Source organism: Pteropus medius, unplaced genomic scaffold (genome assembly GCF_902729225.1).
Source record: "Pteropus medius unplaced genomic scaffold, Ma_sr-lr_union100, whole genome shotgun sequence".
Lineage (NCBI taxonomy): Eukaryota > Metazoa > Chordata > Mammalia > Chiroptera > Pteropodidae > Pteropus > Pteropus medius.
In genome coordinates, this window is record NW_024342475.1 from 5,336,695 (window position 1) to 5,356,276 (window position 19,582).

General features: G+C 35.6%; 1 protein-coding gene across 7 annotated transcripts in view; it reads left to right on the forward strand.

Annotated features, from left to right (window-relative positions):
• NALF1 (NALCN channel auxiliary factor 1) overlaps nucleotides 1-19,582 on the forward strand; it is a 538,865-nt gene that overhangs the window by 486,496 nt on the left and 32,787 nt on the right. For all 7 annotated transcript variants that reach the window (XR_005653614.1, XM_039866302.1, XM_039866309.1 and 4 more), the window contains exon 2: nucleotides 19,201-19,372. Coding sequence is in view for 6 of the 7 variants with exons in the window: in XM_039866302.1 (XP_039722236.1) it covers nucleotides 19,201-19,372 (172 nt within the window). In the remaining variant the exon portion in view is untranslated. The remainder of the gene's footprint in view (nucleotides 1-19,200; nucleotides 19,373-19,582) is intronic.

Sequence of the window (19,582 nt, forward strand, 5' to 3'; positions counted from 1 at the left end):
TATAGTCAGAAGATTTTAAAGAAAAGCTAAAGAAGAGCTGGTTACCAGTGTGACCAAAACGCACTTGGTTGATAGCAATGCTGAGAAGCAAACAGGGGAAAAATATGGGACACTGATTTCTTAGGTGAAATTTCTCCACATAAAAGCAATTGTTTTCTAGTGTGAAATTAATACAACTTCAAATTGCATAGTTCCTGAGAGCACAGAAGAAAAAATTACACACAGATTGTATGAACCATTAAGAGAGCCACCATCTGGAAGACTTTACTCTCCAATAGATTATACCTATGTAATTTTTAAAATCATTAACATTGCAGAAGACATTTACAATTACACAGACAAAAATGTGAAACCGAGGAAATGTGACGGTTTTGATTTAAAGATTTCCATGTCATGTGGACAGTTGTAGATCCCGTTTATTTTTCTAATCCCCTCTTTAACCTACCCTGGGCAAATATTTTTATAAAAATTATTTCACTAATTTTCTATTTTAAAATACACGTTACTTAGCTTTCACTTGGTAAATTGCAAACCACTTAGCCCGGAAACATCCATAGCTATTGCTGGTTTTTAAATATTGAAAGTACCCTGAGTGGTTTATTTTCTGTACTGCCTAGGCCGGCTAGCTGTTTTTCATTTCTTCGTATCTAGCTCTTTCTGTGGTTCTCTTCTTTTTTTCCTCAGCATATTGTCTTTGTATTCTTCACAGTACTTACTAGGCGAGCAATAAATATTTATTATCTTGAAGTTTGTAATTTTCCTACTTGATTCTACTGTTCTTTACACATTGAAGGGCAAAAAAAAAAAAAGAAAAAGAAAAAGAAAAAGAAAAAGAAGAAGATGCACAAGCATATGGAAGTTATACAAAAATGTCAATATAGTCACACAAAAAAAGACTTAAAGACTTTTTCACCTCAAAGGCAACCAAAGATAAAATGCTGGCATCTTGTGCTTCTAGTACACGTGCATAGATATAGACATGCTTTTGAAATTCAAGGGTGTAGAGAAATGAAGGAGAAAAGAAATAAAGTCTTCCTAAATTTTGTGGGTAGGGTATATTTTTTCTTCTTATATAAAGTCTATAGTTTCTAGTTTGTTAGATTGAACCCTATGAATTGCCATTTTTGTAGATCAAAATGGTTGACAAACAGGAATTTCTTATGGCTCAAACTAATAACAAAAAATAATAATTTTAATTCAAAAGTGTTTCCATCTATAAAGATGAAGGCTGCCTCTCTGCAAGTTAACTACAGGCAGTTAGCAGCAACTAACATTACTTCACCATAATTCTGATTATCTTCCTTTTCAAGGGCAAAATCATATATGGAAAGACTTTTTTATCATGTGCCAAATTTTCCATCATAGAATGGAACAGTGTTATTTTGTTTGTTTATTTGTTTTTGTTTCCTTGCTTTTCCTTTCTTCTTGCACATATTTGAAGCTTAGTCTGGAATCTGAGGCAAGAAAAGGAATTTTGCTGAGGCAGCAACGGGAAGATAAGAGAACATGGAAAACCCCTACCTGGCAAATGAGCTTTCTTGTGCATAGGGAGACTTTAATTAATGTTAATGGAGAAACCTCCTTCAAAACCCAATTAAGCACTTAAATGTGTTCTTAATGATTTCTGTTCCTGGAGTTAGGGTGTAGAGAGGGGAATTGATTTAACACCAAGAATAAGAATATAAATGTTCATGGATCCACTGTGCTGCCTTTTCTGTGGAAGCTTTGCTTTCTTTTGGTAAACAAGCTTTTCTCCATATTTCTCACGCTCTCTGAATCTCCTGTGGACTCTTTGCCCTGCTCTCTTGAACTATGCTGTGAAAAGGTTAGCAGCTGAGCCAAAGGCATCCCTTGATGCATAATAACAGTTATATAAAGCACTTTTAAAATACAAACAGATTTTGAGTACCTAATTATGCTGCAGGTGTTGCACGTCCCCCAGCATGAGAAATGATCCTGACTCTCTCTTTATTATCACAGGGCTGATGTCATGAAAATTCCCTATCCTCAAAGAGAGAATGCCTTTCTCCAGCAGCACGTAGCCCACATCATTATGATTGGTATTGATTTTAGATTAACATGTATTTCTCATGATATAGTTCCTTGTTAAAATTTTTTAAAAGACATCCAAAGTGAATATGCTTACCTGAGTTTGCTATTCCTTCAAAATAGTTGAGTATATGTATCTAAAATATGGTTTATATGTTGTTTGTGTGATCTACGGTTCAAATAGTATTATGCTGGGAACTAAAGGCAAAAAACAATATTAGCTAATACAATAAAACATTCATATGACATAGCTCCTCTGATGCTGGTTGGCCTGAAACATAGAAGAAAATTTTCTGAAGAGAACCTTAATAATTGAAATAGAAGGGTTTTCATGCAGATAAGCAGAAGCATCATCAACCAAGAGTCTCCAAAACCCTTCGACTTGTATATTATTCTCTGTGTTTGATGTTGTTCCAAAGAGCAATATAAGCAACTCAAAAGGACTGAACTCTTTTTGGCATATATTTGAGATAAACTTGACAACAGAGCATACTGAATGGTTTATGTCATAACTTTACCACACGCCCCCATAGCTGAGGTATACGTTTAACTTCTAGGCCCACTTCCAAGTAGAGTTCTTCTTACCCTTGCACCCTTCGAGATGCAGGATCTCCTAAGAATATTAAAGAGATGTTTGATGGTCTGATTTCACTGACTTAGATTGTTATCTTGGCTACAAGGAGACATTTCAGTAAAATGATATGAGCTATGTTTATAATCCATACTACCTCATTCCCTCATTCCACACTTTTCATACAGGCTATGCAGTCATACCCCATTTATCTGCAAGGGATATGTTCCAAGACCCTCAGTGGATGCTTGAAACCATGGATAATACCAAACTTTATATGTACGATGTTTTTTTCCTATACATTTATACTTATAATGAAGTTTAATTTATAAATTAAGCACTATAAGTGATTAATAATAACTAATAATAAAATAGAACCATTATAATAATATACTGTGGTAAAAGTTATGTGAATGTGACATTATTAAGTAAAATAAGGGTTCCTTGAACACGAGTACAGTAATATTGTGCCAGTCAATGTGATAACTGAGACAACTACTAACTAATTAGACAGAGAGTCTATACAATCTGTATATACTGGACAAAGCGATCATTCACATTAGGGGTAGGATGGAGTGAGATGGTATGAGATTTAAAACTTATGAATTGTTTATTTCTGAAATTTTCCATTTAATATTTAATATTTTTGGACCTTGGTTTTCCTTGGTAACTGAAACCAAGGAAAGTGAAACCTCAGATAAGGGGCGGAGTGGGGGGAATAATAGAGTGTTAACTGCCATTAACCTCCTTTGTGATTAACCTTCATCGATATCACTGTTTATCTAAATTAATCAGAATATACACATTGATCAAAACTGGTGCCACTCCTTTTGTGAAAGTCCCTGGCATGTGCTCTTCACATAATTATGCTTAGTAAATTTTGGTGGAATGAGTAAGTTAATAAAAAAAGGCAATTGGTTAGTCCTGTGTTACACATAAAGAGCTCACATTTTGAAATATAGGTCTTTGTCAAGACATCGGCAAAGTCTTATTAGACTTAATTATATTTTATTTTTACTCATACGTAGATGGTCATTTTATCCTTCCATAAATCTAAGAGGTTGGTACCACTAACTAAAGCACAAATAAATAAGGTAAGTGTAAATAAATGTTACTTCTTCAACACATAAACAGTGATAAATGGCTCCCTGGGAATCTTCCTCCCTTGAAAGACTCTTTATCTCTTCATTATATATTCTTTTCTATTTCATTATCAATCTCCTCAAGTAAAACTGACATGTATCAGGGAGATTTGATTGTTTAACCCTACTTACTTTCTTATCTATCAAGCCATGAAAATCACCAGTGCTATGCAATGTTGAATTACATAGTAGAGATGTTTGAGAAAAGCCGTTTGCTAGAATTTTAACTTAATTACCAAGAATATTTGATCAGATGGTTTGAATTCATTGATAACCACTGTTTTGATGTTTAAAAGCTCTCTATAGACATGATGTTTACCAAACATTTTCCTTTGAAGGAACTTTACACACCTTGTGTCTTTAGCAGCATATAATAATCAAACCGATTCAACAACTCTTCATAGAACAAAGCATAGTGCTAGACATGGGAGGATCTCTAGAAGCATCAGAGTGTTGTCCTAATGAAGAGTCCAGTGGATGAAAACTGCCTTAACACTACCATTTTCAAAGGAGAAATTAAGGTGACCAAAAAACAGATATCATATGCTTCACAACCAGTCATAACTGTAGGATTTAGAGGCATCTATAACGCTTGCCTGAGGGTAACTGAAAATGGTCATACTCTTTTTCTACAAAAAAAATTAGAAAAAAATTTTTTGCTCAAGTAAAAATCTCCGTAGTAGTACACAATATTTATGTTTTGTAAAATGGAATATATGTAAAGAGGGGGATTGGAGCTTGGAGTTAAATAGGAAGAGAACTGTAGGAGATGATCTGTGTACAACTTCAAAGAATTTTCTATGCTGATTTGATGGTGTTGAATTGCTCAACGCTTAACGTATTTGCCTAAAAAGAAATCTTCTGAAATGATATAACACCACAATGTCTACGTACAACATATATAGTGACAAATGAACCACATACCTTTGAGAAGGTAAAATATCTAGCAGTCATAGATGTCCAGTAGCTACATGGCTGGGTGCAGGGGATCTGAAATCAGACAGCTTGGGTCTTAAATTTTAGCTTAAATACAGCTTAGTTTGGTTACATCAGTTAGAGATTTAAACTTTCTGGGACTCACTTTTCACATTGTTAAAAAAGGGGGAAATATTACTATTTAACTTAGAGGTTTGCTGTGAGAATCAAATGAGCTGCCACATACACATAGTGGTGGTGGTTATCATTTTTGCTTTTACTCAACATGTGTCATTTGTAGATCTGAAATTACTGATTTGCTATATTCATCATTATATTACTTTGGATTGATAGTGATTATGAACAATCAGAAAACTGATGTTAAAATGTCTTAGACCGTAGGTCTATAAAATTTAAGCACCAGGATCTTATGTTTCATTATTCACTTTATTCCACAGTGAATAAGAGCCCTTTTGAATGACCTCTTACATGTGTACTATGTGAAAGAAACAGGTCGCTGGGTAATTTTTCACTGTGAAAGAAACAATTTCCATCTATATGTTTAAACATTCCAATGATATGCAATTAACATTTTTTTACCCTTGTAATAGAAAACGTACAAGGCATTTTCTAGCTGAAACTGGTTGCAAATAATGAAGACCATCTTAAATTCTAAAGAATAAAATGAAACTCTGTTTTTGCCACGATATTCTGATCTTTTTACTTTGCACCCCTTTTCTGATCTCTCTCACCTGAGTCTTCCCTCCAATCTGTGCTCTGGATGCTCTGTCACTTCGGCGGTGGTGTGTTTAAACACAGGCACTCACTACGGTCAATCATTCACTTCAGCTCACTGACCTTCAAGAAAACAATTTCTGTGAAGAGTACTAAATTATATAAAGACTACTGGAGTCACAGTTTTACCCCCGGGGGGGAAAAAAACTGTAAGGGATGTTCATAAATGTGGAAAGTAGTAAGATGTTTTTATTTTTAACTTGTAAGGTGTGGCCCAGTTCCAGTTCCAGTGTAAGGGGAACAAGCAGAAGGTGTTTTTTCCTTGATATGATAATAGAATTCAACCAACTGTAAAGTGTGCGTGTGTGTGTGTAGTCAGAGTATGGAGAAATTGATAGTTCTTTCATCTGTGTTTTCAGTCTCTCTCTGAAATGAGGTTGAATAAGTTTATTTTATTTGGGTTTCAGGATAGGTATTTTAAAAGCTATTCCATTTACATACTTGATTCTTCCCCGCAATGGGTTAGTCAATATTTAAGTTTAAACGTTACCTAACTCTTCCCGTTTTGATATGAAATTGCTGCATTTGTCATGTTTTATTCTCATTTGTTCTTTATGCTATTGCTGTTTTCTACTGAGGAATCATATAGAATATCATCAATTCATTACTTATGGATTCTCTTTAATTTATATAGTGATAAACTTTTAATAACTAATGTCTTATTTGGTTTTTAAACCAAAACTTAATTTGGAATTTGTGTATTGAAAACACATTTCTTTTTTCACTATCAATACTAAGCCACCGAACTTTCTCGTTGTTGTCGATTTAAAATAATCTTCAAACCTTATTATTTGAAACTGAATAAAAATAATCTTTTACCGTTCTCATTTCAAGGACTGGCAGTCAGCACAGCAAAAAATATATGGAAGTAAATTGTTAGTTTTAATTTTTAAGTCATTGCCATTGACACAAAGTTTATGAGCTTTTTATCAATTGGCCTTGCTTTGGACTGCTAATATATATCTAATATTCAAAAATGGAAGTATCGTTTATATATGCAAGATTTATGTTTTATTGATGCATATAAATATTCATTCTCAACCTAGGAAATTCTTAAAATTAAACATCTGAATACTTTCATGAGTTTTACATAATGATATAAGAAGTACTCTTAATATAAGCATAGTTCAGTACTTTCTGTCGGGCTTTACTATGTATGTAAAACTAGATACTGCCCTCTTCATTCTGAACAATATATAAAAAACTCTGTTCTGACACTGCACGTTCTGCTGTTACCAGCAATTTTGTTATTACCGAATATGAATTCCATTAATAATAGCTTTCAATAATAGTGAAAGCTATTATCTTAAACAAAGCATTATTTTATATTACAAACATATTTTTGATAGCATGTTAACGTCAGAGTAAAAGAAGATGTATAGGCTAAGAGGGGCATGCCCATTCACAAACGGCTGTACACATCTGTTTCTACAGAAGTAGGAACAAAATGTCTTCTTCTTATCTTAGAGTTTTATGCCCCTGAGCACAATATATTCAGAAGTGGGTTGAAAGGGGCAAATAGTGTATATGTATATTCCTAACTAACTCTGTGAATAGTATGACACTTAAATTTCTATAAGATATACACAATACATTTTAAGAAGGGGAAATACATTTTATTTTACTAATCTCACATTATTTATTAGACTAATAGATAAATGCATTATATTTTTACTGTGGAAAGTAAATGGAACATAAGGAACACCTAATTAAAAATTGTCTTAGGAAATGTTTTAGAGAGGAATTCAAAAGTCCTACCTTTCAAAAAGACTGTCTTAATTTGAATTATGAAGCCATTGTGCATAGTGACTCTATTTTCACTTTACCTAAGACATCTTAATTTTGTCATTCGAAACGGTTTTCTGATGTCTTAGACAACTGTATGATCTAACATGTTAAAAGAATACATTTTGCTTAATCTTGCTGTTTATTGGAGAAATAGAAAAACATTAAAAAATTCAGGAAGAAAAATGTTTCCCCCTTTAGCCATTCCCAAAAGATAGTGAAACATTTAAGAGTGAAGAAACGTTCTTAACAATGTCTTGATTGAATGCAACAAATTATTTAATTTTCTTAAATATTACAAGATACCAATAAATTTAGTATTAGCAGTTACATATTTAAGTCTTACTTAAGTAGGCTAAGTTGTATCAACCAGAAGAAAGATATAGTAGCTTGTATTAGTATTATTGCTACCTAAAGTCAGTACCATTGTGGCTTATCCAAAATTGTACCTATTAGCCTAACTTCTATTGCTTGCCTTTAAAAAGGTGCTTCAGAAGAAATGGATGCCCTTAGTTCCTAGATCTAAAAAATATGATGATGATGATGATGATGATGATGATGATGATGATAGTAATAATAATAAAGTTGCTCAAGAAAATAAATCCAACTAAATAGAACAGGAGGGAATTACATAGGCATGCTTCACTGGCTGTGGTCATTAAGATTTATCTTCAGTTTGTGTATACACACACTCATTCATTCATTCAAGAAATAATAACTGAGTCCAGCCAGAAGCCAAGTCCTCTCACTGGTGGAGTTATCAACTGATGAATAAAGACAGATCAGTTTTTTGCCCTCATTATAATTTTTTGTTTTTCATTTAGTTGGATTGATAAAATTCATTAAAATTTGCTTGCACAATTTAAGCAAGAGCTATGTTTTAAATGTCTGTGCAACATAATTTCACGATTTACATGATTATTTTTTGGTACTTAAAAAGTTTACAATTTCTTTTGAACTTTCCAGGCTTTTATAAGTGGAGTGTGCACACCCAGGGCATCTGCAAGATGATCCAATAAAGTGTGATGAGAAAATATTAAAATTCTATTTGCAGTTACCATTTATCCTGTTCTTTGCAATCGCTTATGTTTTGTATATGTTTTCTAAGGTGTACATGATGCAATGGTTCATGTGTATACTTTATAAAGTATTTATGTAAGAGAAATATGCTAAAATTTTAAATGGTTAGAGTGAAGATTATTTAGCAAGTACTATTTACAAGATATACAATTTCGTGTCCATTCTATATAATTTAATAGTTGAATAAATGTTTGCATGAGAAATCATGAAAATAATCAGCCAGACTGGGGTGAGGGAGAGAGAGAGAGGAGGATTTAAGACTCAGACTAGAAAAAAAAGCTTTCTAATTGGCTGTTAGTTCTAGTGTTAAGCAATTTTCTTCAGATATAATTCTGACTCTTTTCTCATTAATAGTAGCATTACTCATGTAACCAATGCTTGGAGTTTCAAGCACATGTTAAGATCACAAACATTGTGATCCTTGGCTGTATTTAAAATCTTTTACTATAGAATAAAATATATAGCGGTTGCTGAAATATCTTACTGAGATATGAAACAAACTATGAAGTGTTTAAAATGTTTGAATCTCCAAAGCTTACTCTCAAAAGAGATGTTTCTTGCAACCCAGGAACAACTCTACAAAAACTATCGAGAGTTAGCATTTGTTTCCACTCAACTGTTTGTAGTGTACAATAAAATACATTTAGATGTGGGTGGACGTGCAGAAGAAAATGACCTGAACTAGCCTGCCTCTGCTATGTTCTACTGTGGATGCTTAGTCAAATTAAAATTCTCTGAGTCTTAGTCATCATCTCTGAAACACTGGAATAATCACACTTACCTCATGTGGATAATGCACTGAAGAATCCTAGCAGAAAAACTGAGTATAGTAAATATTTAATTGCCTGCCTCCATCCTTTCTGTCTTTCTCCCACTCTTTGTCCCTCCTTTTTTTTCCCCCTGTATCACAGGCACACTAATCTCCACTGCATTTCTCCATTTGACATGCCACATCACTGTCATGGACTGTCTCATTTTCTCTTCCAGAAACTCCCTCCACCTACAGTCATTCTTCAAACCAATGCACCTGATAGTTACACACTTTTTTAGCATATCTTGCCCCGTCTCCTATAATTTGACAATACTATTTTTGATGGCAGGTAAAACGACTTATACTGAAAATTTTAACTTACCCTCCATTTCTCTTCTCAAGAGTGCTTGTCTACTGTCAGGCCCATAGCTGCCTCTGAATAAATAATTTTGGATTAACAGATAGACTGAATGATACCTTTGAAGCCAATGTTCATAGAAATCAATTAACTTCTTCTGTTTCATGATAACAGGCTACGGCTCATTTTTTAATTAGAATTTTGAAGTGTTCGCTCTGTGATTTTGTAAAGCTATAAATTCTAATAGGACCACTGACATTTTTCCGACTGTCAATACAGACTATTAAATAAATGGCATGTTTGGTGGGGGCACACATGGCATAATACTCTGCCTTCTCAAGGTGCTGGTTTGCTCATAGTCTGCAAAAGGAGCTGTCACTCTTCCTGTCTCTGCTCCTTGCAACCAGGACACACTGTAATAATATTAGCCACTAGCTGTTTGAGAGCATCTGCTCTGTGAAGACAAAATCGGAAACATTCACATCCATACAAAAAATAAAGAATGCAATTAGCCTACTCAACCAAGGGGCAGTAGTATCTTCTTTGAGCAAAGATAGATTATTACTGTTTTAATTGAAAACTTTATGAATCTGGTTTTGGTAAAGTAGGGTTGCACTCATGCATTATTAGAATATGACCTGACAATATTGCAAAGAAGTAGAAAAGTTAGATATATACCCAAAACATTTTGTATTCTGTTCTATAGGGTATACAGCTATGTAAAATTATCGGATTGCTACATAACTAATTCTACTTTATTATTTCAAAAAAAATTTTTGAACCTGTATTTTACTTTAGGTTCTATGACAAGGCTATGAATTAACTTTCTTTAGACATTTTTTGTGTATTTTTATGAAGTGAGGCAGTTATAGGAAGTATCATTTTATTTAGTTGTGTGAAAAAATGAATATATCTGCATTTTTTAGTGAATTTACTGATTACTTATTATAGTTCTACTGAATGTATTGGTATTTTCTAAATATATTCTAGATTCTGGATTATAAAACTCATTTATTTATTAATTGTCAAGTGATCCATGAATTCCTATATGAGTTCTATAAAATAAAAAAAAGTCTCATATATTCACTCTTCTTTCCTTGGTGAATTCTATTGCTTTATATACTTAAAACTAGTTTCAAATTTCTTACCTACAGACTCACTTTCACTTCTCTTCACTAATTTTTCACTTTTCTTCACTTTTTAAATCTTTTTCAATATTCTCAACTTGCTTAGGTGTAGAGCTTAAAACTGAATATATATTAAAGCGTTCACTCACTGACTTTTAAAGCTCTATATTTTAATAGGATTAGTGGCACTTTTATGGTAGTTAATACAGACCAGGTTTAAATACATAGTGTGTTTAGAGGACCATGTGACATGTAATACTGCTGCATTCCATTCCTACAAAAGGAGCTTTCATTTATTTCTGTCCCTTTCCCACTTTAGAAAAGCTATGTCCACTCAGGGCAGACACTCTGGAGTCGTCTCCAGCAAAGAATTCCCTTTTCAGTGCCCAGTAGTGGACCTCCTGCCACCTGTGTCATGCACGCAATAATCCGGCGAAGGCAGCTCCTTAAAGGAGATCTTTCTTGACACCAAAAGCAATGATTATTTTCTAACTGTGAGCTTAATTCACCTATTCCTGTTATTGGTAATATTCATTTCTGGATGTACAACAGAACTTTTTTGAAAAGATCTGAGTTACTGTGATCTGTCTGCCAGACCCCTTTTGCTATAATCTCAGCCCACGAGGCTCATCCATTTTGAATAAGAAGTTCGGAATAAATTCGGCACCGTGAAGTGCTGCAGGCCTCACATGAGCTCTGTACATCATGCCTTGTCTCCTTTCTGTGCGAAAATATTGTCTGCTTGCAACCTGACCCCATGTCATGTCTTGGGACCTAAACCATGGCATCTGTTCAGAAAGAGAGATTTAATTCATGAAGTGGGCTTTTAAAAGTTTATCTCTTTAGGATTTATTTGGCTTCTCATAAAAGAGTTACCTGATCTTTCCAAAAGAGATCCATAGAATTTAAGATCTTGCAGGTTCATCAAGGTTGACGGTTTGAGTCTCTGCTCTATGCAGGGTCTCAGAGCTAGGTGGACTGGCTTGCACCAAAACACAAGACGGTGCTTTGCAAGCCTGAAGGCCCTGAAACACATGCCCAGTGAGAATTCCATGGAAGATAAATTTCTCCCAGGTACACTCAGGGCACTGGGAATACAAAAACATATGAAGCCCCCGGAAGGGGAGGCAGCAGGGGAAAGAGTGCCACACTTAGCGTCAGTCCCTAGGAAGAGCTGATTTCAGAGTCTTGAGAGCAGCTTATGTTAGGAAAGGCTTAGAGATAAGGTTACAAAGGGTGGATAGGAGTCAACCAGGCTAAGAGATTTGCAAAAGAGGTGGAAGGAAGAGCATGGGTGCCGAGCCATGGAGGGCATGGCACATTCAGTGACCCTGCGATCACTCCACATGGTACACTGTAAAGATGAGAGGAAAGAAATGAGGCTGGAATGCTAAACAGGGCAAGGTTGCAAAAGTCTGCGTTCATTCGGGAGGCTACAATTTTTCTTGAGTGCTGTGGAGAGGCCCTGAGTGATTTAAGTAGAATATGGAAATGATCAAGTTCATTTTACAAATATAACTCTAACTGCAGTGTAGAGAACAGCATGGAGGAGGAGGGCATGACAGTGTACCAAGATAGGTCTGTGGGTCCATCCACTCAGTCATCGGGATGAGCAATGGTAATGGCTGGCTGGAATGATAATAGTGTCAAAAGAAATCAAGAAATTTGAACAGGTATTAGAGATATTTAGGAGGTAAGTTCACAGGACTTGGTAATAAAATAGCTGTGGGAGAGAGCAGAAGGAAGTATCAAGGATGCTCCCAGATTTCTCACATCTTGCTTCTCCCTGAAGGGAAGTTGCTGAATTCCACTCTCGACGTGTAGAGATCGAGATGTTAAAGAGTGTTGAAACAGAGACATCTAGGAGATAGTTTACAGATAGATCAGGTGGGGTGAGGAGAGAGGGGGCATGGAGAGAGAGAGAGAGAAGGGAAGGGAAGGGAAGGGAAGGGAAGGGAATGAGAGATGTGCATTGGAAATAAAGATTTAGGCTTCGCTATTTCAAAGATGATAATCAAACCATGAGAGTAGACAATTGCCCAGAAAGAATGTATAGAAGAAAGTTTAGAACAGTGGCCTAACTGATATCAACATTTTGGGGAGTGGCAGAGGAAATAAACAAATGACAATAAGAACAGAACAACAAATGAAGACCGAGAAGGAATGGCCGAAAGGTAAAAAGGAAAACCAAGATAAATGGCATCCCATAATCAGAGGAGCTGGCATTTCAAGGAGTTTTATCAGCAATGTTAGGTGCTGCCAAGAGGTCACGTAGAAAAATAACCTATTTTAGCAACTGTGTTTATCATCAGAGAAGCGAAGTTGCTTAGGAAGGACAGTTTCTGTCTGCAACTCCTAGTTAGCTGAGGAGGGAAGGGAAGATGAAACGAGGAAGTCATTGAGCGTATACAATGCAAGACGCATATTAATGAGGCAGAGAGGCAAAGAAGAAACTAAACTGGCTTTGTAGCCCTTGCATAGTGCTGGAAACACATTGACAATTTTTTTCTGGTTTCCCTTTTTCTAAGCCCCAGACAGACCATCTTTGGATGGGAACATTCTTTAATCGAGAAAGCTCAGTAGAGCTGATTTCATCATCTTTACCGTCATGTGTCTGTGGACCTACCTCCATGATACCGCATCTGACCTGGGCTGGCCCTGCCTTTTTTGGTCTAGTTTCCTCTCCTGTATGGATTGAGCCTGGAGCTCTGGCATGGTGTTGGGAATGGTCTGGGTGGACTTGAAAATGTAGGGCAACTCCAGGAAGCTAGGGGAGTTCTGAACTTCAGGGGACTAGACCAAATGTTATAACAGGACCTCCAATGTGGGTCACTATCACTAAATAGGAAGACACTTGCATTTCATTCAGGAAATGGAGCCAAGTCCTGGAGGACAAGGTGTGCTGACATTTTAAGTCTTCAGTGGATCAAGTAGCCTGATTCTCAGTGTACTGTTCATCTCTTAATGTTCTTCCATGGGTGACCCAGCTCATCTTTAAGCAGGGATTTTTATTTCTTGTTTTCCTCTTAGAATACATCACTATTTCTGTTTTCTGGGTGTAATGTGCCTTATTAACCAGACACTGACACAGATATAGAAGAGAGAAGAAAGAAGGCATTCAGATATATGAATATGAAAATTTATTTTGACTTTCACCTCCACTTATAATTATAACAACATGTGTTATGCATCAAAGAGCATTAGCCTGAGGCAGTTGCTATAGCAGACTATTGCTTACATAACCAATTATTTCACCCTCACATACTCAAAATCCAGGCCACTAACACATCAGAACTGTCAGAAAAAGGTCTCATAAAATATACTAACTCATATTATAAATGTAAAAAGAATCAGTCTTTACTAATACTTGGGGGAAAAAAGGGAAATCGACCTTCTAATATGAAGACAACATCTATTTTCAATACCTGACATTTTTCTTAATAAAAACTTGTAACCGACATGATGTTTTTCTCAGAAGGCTAACGTATATTTGTAACATAAATCTGCTACTTAGTTCTAAAACAGATATAGATTTTGAGAAAGGAAGCAAATATATTTAAAAGAAATGAGAGTCTTAGCCTCTATTAGAAAAACCATTAATCTTAGGCATTTTGTGAAAGGCTGTCCACAAGATTAACCATAGTCACATGGAATATCCAGAACCAAGGGAGGTACTGGGAACCTGGCAGGGAACTACTGACTCATTTATCATGGAATCCTGACAACCATGATTATTCAGAGTACTGGTATAATTTCTAATGAACAAAATGGTGACTATTTCAGGCTCATCCTTACATCTTAAGAAAGCATGCCCTTCCAGAGCCCTACGGTTAAACATCACTTCCCGTAATCAAGAAGCAAAGAATCCTCCCTCTGTCTCTCTATCTCCCAAGATTTTCAACTCAACCACATTTGCACCATTATCACCAAAACTTTGCTGAACACAAAAAATTATCTTAAAAAAAAAAATCTTCATGAAGAGTCGAAATGAGGTCAGTAGGCCACAGCTTTCTTGGATTTCCTCTCCTCCCCTTACTCTTTGCTGTCTTGGCCCACATCTTCAAATAAGCCCGCGTCATTGAGGGTTGGGAGTGCCAAGGAGACCCGGAAGTCAGTCCAAGAACCAGGTGGGGGTAGCTCATTATGTCCCACTCTGCGGAATTGCAAGAGAGTTTCAAATATGCAATTCTAGTCTGGAATTACTTGCCAAAAAAAAAAAAAAAAAAAAAAAAAAAAAAAGAAGAACAAGAGGATATGTTAGGAATGAATAATACTCAGATGCTGTCTTCCAAATAATGTGGTGTATTGTGAAAACACTGGCCTGGATGTCGGGGATTTTGGATTGCCATCAATTACGATCTTTCCAGGCCCCAATTCCCGCTTTAAAATGAGGGGCTCAATGAGGCCATCTCCAGGACCTCTCCACTCTGAAATGCCACATCTCGATGACTCCAGAGATTCAGACCTTTCTGTATAGTCATATTTTCTACATCCTCCCAGATGAGCTTCGGTTCCCAGAGTTCCCAAAGAAAAAAGTGCTGCTCTCCTGTCAAGACCTGGATTCTATTTCTTTGCTACTACAATCTTTCTGTAATTCAGTTTCTTTGTAAAATATTTTCCAAACAGGTCTCAAAGATTCCATGAGGAAAATAACAAGTGAGAAAATGCTTTGAGAGAAAAAGAGAACATTGTTACCCAAATATTAAATAAAAATGATGTTCTCATTTAGGCCATTTAAATAAATTAGTCTTTTCATTTTCTAGACCGTAACTTGAGAATATTTCCTATTAGTGTGTGATGAGCAGCTGCCCAAGCAAAGTTTTCGTATAGTCAATAATCACTCCCAAGGGGTGCAGAGCAGAGATGAGAGTGTGGGAAAATGATTCGTTTGAAGTGTCCATGAGCATAATTACCTGGCAAACATAACTACTTCTATGGATAGAAATAAGTACATGCCCTCAACGAGGGGTGTGGATAAATATAGTTTAGCTATTAATTTGTCACCAGAGAACTTAGAAACATTTTTGTTCTTTCTCAAAATTATCACTTAGCATCTTATAAATATTTATACCATTCAGTGAAACCTAGAGAAGTACCTAACATTTCTCTCAATAGAGTAAGGCTAACCCATTATAAAAAAGATTTCTTAACTTCCTTATATTACAACATTCTTATGAAAAAGACAAGTATATTCATTTTTACATTATGTGCTTTTGTTTGAAACTCCTTTAGTACTTTTAAAAAGTTCTTTTAAAAATGAAGCATCTTGTTTCTCTAGCTTTGTGCCAGCGCAAAACATTCAACTTTCTCAAATTCCTTCCCTTAAAAAATTTCAATAAGACGCTGGAAAGAATTGCAGAGGCATTGATTTCTCTCACTCTAACACAAGAATCCTCCTCACAGCATATGGGCAAGAGTTACTTAAACTCCATTCGAATTTTTCCAGTTATAGAGAAATCAAGACCTCACAAGGCAGCCCATTTTACTTCTGTACATCTCTTCTGGCGAGAAGCTCTTCTTTATTCCCATATTTACCTCTCCGTTTTGTCTTTTGTCCTTATCCTCTAATTTCACATTTGAAAAGCTCTGGGCATCTCTACATCACAACAATTCCCTCAGATATTGAAGACAGCAATAAGAACCTTGCCTTTCTTTTTCTGCCCATGAAGTTTTCCCCGATAGCGTTCAGACACAGCGCATTCCTAGAACTAAAATTTTAGAAAAAGCTTAAGACTTGAAGGAGAGATCTTCCATCACATTTCAAAGCCTGAGACTTAGATCTTAAGAATTGATGATGCAAGGAAACCTGGCTGGAGAGGTCATTACTTTCCCATGCAAGATCCAGAATTCTGCTAATGGCTCTGCAGATCATAATCATTTTTCTTTTTAACTACTACTTGATATTTATAAAATCTGCTTTGATGACTTACTAGTTTTTTAAGTCAAAAATCTGCACAGGAGATATAGCTGAAATGGCATGAAATATAGCTGAAGTAGAATAAAAATGGATCTGTTCCAACTGAGCAATGGTAAGGATACTGACTGGAAAGAGAATGTGCATATATCCCAAGAGGCTTCGAGATGTGACACCCCATCATCTGTGAGCGAGCAGAGATTGTTTCTTGAGATAGAGTTTGTAAGCACAGGATGTGACTTCATATTCAGAAACCATTTTAATTTGAATAATTGTGCAAAAACAAACTGTGAGAAGAAAGGGAGAGCACATTCTAGCCCAGAAAAATACATACATGTTATTTTCTGCAATTGCACAGGAGTATTTCCTAAGAAAAAAGGGATAATGCTCATCTTTAGAATCCCAGAAATGTGCAGAATGTAAGCTTTCTTTGTCAGCAAAACGTCAGCTATCATTCGATAGGAATTTTATTGTTGTTAGGGCTATATACATAAACACACTCAATTTCCTCTAGTACTTAGAAAGAGAAATCTCCACCAGGAATCACAAAACAGGCACCGACCGTTCTTGGACTACAGCTCAGTTTATATCGTAAATGTCATAGACCTATTACAAATTATGTCATGTTACGCAAACATAAATAGTATTTTGAAAAACATCTTTGACTTCCCATTGCCTTTTTCTTTCTTTTGAGAATAGTGCCTTTAGCCTGTTTCTGACAGCATGACGTCACCGGCACCTCTACCACCAGGTCCCTCATCCACACCTCCCACACCATTTCCCAGTTGAAATTTAACAAATCTTAGGGGCTTGCTCAGTTATTGTAGCGTTATTTCTAGTGCAGTTTTCAGTGTACACTTTTATAAGTGTGCATTGTTCAAAAGACCTGTAAGAATACTCATTCTTCAAAAGACCTATAAGAATACTAATTATTTGTATATCTTTATCATATTATATGGTGATTATAAACCATTGATGATAGCAAGTAAAATTACTTTTAGCTATCCAAAAACAAACCTGAATTTCACATGTATCTCATTTTACTCCCACTGAGGCACATTTGATCAAAGAGTAAAGCTTCATTTTAATCAAACTAATAAAAAGTTATGCTAAAAATTTAATACAATCTTCCTTACATCAAATGGATATTGACTGGGCACATGCAACTCACTGCTAATTTCAGAGTAATTCAAAAACTCCCTTGTGAATTCTTAAATTGTCCTAAAAAAAGTTTCTAATTAAACATAGCATAATTATGAAGAGTGCAGGATTTGGAATCATACAGAATGTTGATCTGAATTCTTGATTTTCCACTTAACTGCCAATGCTAATTATTATTTGTATGAATCACATGACTAATAGTTATCTTCTATGTATGTGCTGAGAATTACCTGGGGGAAAAAATGTATATAACTTGCTTAGGACAGAGTATAAAGTTGATAAATGCTAGCTATTGTTCTTGTTATTATAGTCTAGTATTTGTGATTTCTGGTGTACATTTAACATGAACCATTCGCTTGTCTGATAGGACATAGTTGACAAAATCTTACCTGAATATTATTAACTCTAGAAACAGATTAAACAGAATCCGGTGCCAAGAAATTGGGAAATACCTGAATCACAGCAATCTGTACTGTAGATAGGTTATTTTTGTCATTGTTTAATTGAGTTTAAGTTCAGCTTGTTTCATTATATGAGAAAGTATTTTTTTCAATATTTATTTTCCTAGAGACCTATCAAAAACAAATGAAATCATAATCATTTCACATTTTATTAAGTTAAATAAATACTTAATAAATATTCATGTGGATCACACAGTATCTCAAAGGTCCAATTTGTGGTTCTGATGAGGTTTCCTTCCTGTGGTTCTAACCACGTTATGTCTGAGCTGGGTCGGGTGTTTCCAGGCTTTCAGAAGATAAGATATTTAATGCTTTACATGTGAGTCATAAATGTAAACAGCGCTACTTGTTCTGTGCTTCTGGAGTTCAAGCTTTTTTTTTTTTCCAATAATATCTTTTTTAAAAAAATCTTATTTATATATTTTTTATGGTGGCATTGGTTAACGAAATCCAATAAGTTTCAGCTATACACTTTTACAGTAAGGCATCTATATATTTACACTGTGAGGGGCAGGGGCGAGGGAGACAGGGCAAAAGGGGTCAAATATGTGGTGACAGAAAGAAATCTAACTATGAGAGGTGAACACACAGTGGAGTTCAAGCTTTAAGGGGCATTGTTTGCACTGCCTGCTGGGCAGTCATTGCAAAGGACTCATCGCCATCTAGTGCACATCGGAAGTATAGCCGGAGGGACTCCTGCTCAGAGAACTGACTCACTACGCACACTGCAGTAAATACAGTGTCTCAACACAGTCCATTTTTTCTTTTACTTTCTATATCACTAGATTTTAAAAACTTCAGGTCCTGCCTAACTCCACTGTTTTTCAAATGAGTTACATCAAAATAGAACGCCATATTACCTTTCCTGTTCTCTTAAGGGCTCAATCAAATAAGGTGTTGCTCTATTGCAGACTTGTGTTGCTACGTTTTTATCACTTGCCCCTGACATTGTGTAAATATGTTTTCTCCAAATGAGGATTTTACTATGATCCACTTGACACCACAGCATGCTTCTCACAGTACAGCATGTTCTTCATTAGAGTCAGAACTGTTATCATCCCTCCCTATTTTTGATTCTTCTCTTTTTGCAGATTGTCTACAAAGCCTGGCTGTGTTCCCAGTACTTTGAAGTTGCACAGTTTAACTGCAGAAAGACAATTCCTTGCAAGCAATACTGTTTGGAAGTTCAGACGAGGTGTCCGTTTATATTGCCTGACAATGATGAAGTCATTTACGGGGGACTCTCCAGTTTCATCTGTACAGGTACAGAGCACGGCACGGTTTCGTCGCCTAGCCTTTCATGCTTTCTTATGTGATGTTTGTTTGCTTTGTTGCTACTTTCCACCGATGTAACCTTGAAGATATGCTTGCTCATTTTCCATGGTTTCCTTCATAGAAGTCTTAAAAGGACTTCATTTGGAAATGCCACATTAACTGTAGTCTATCTGTGACCACAATCATTATCTTTGTAAA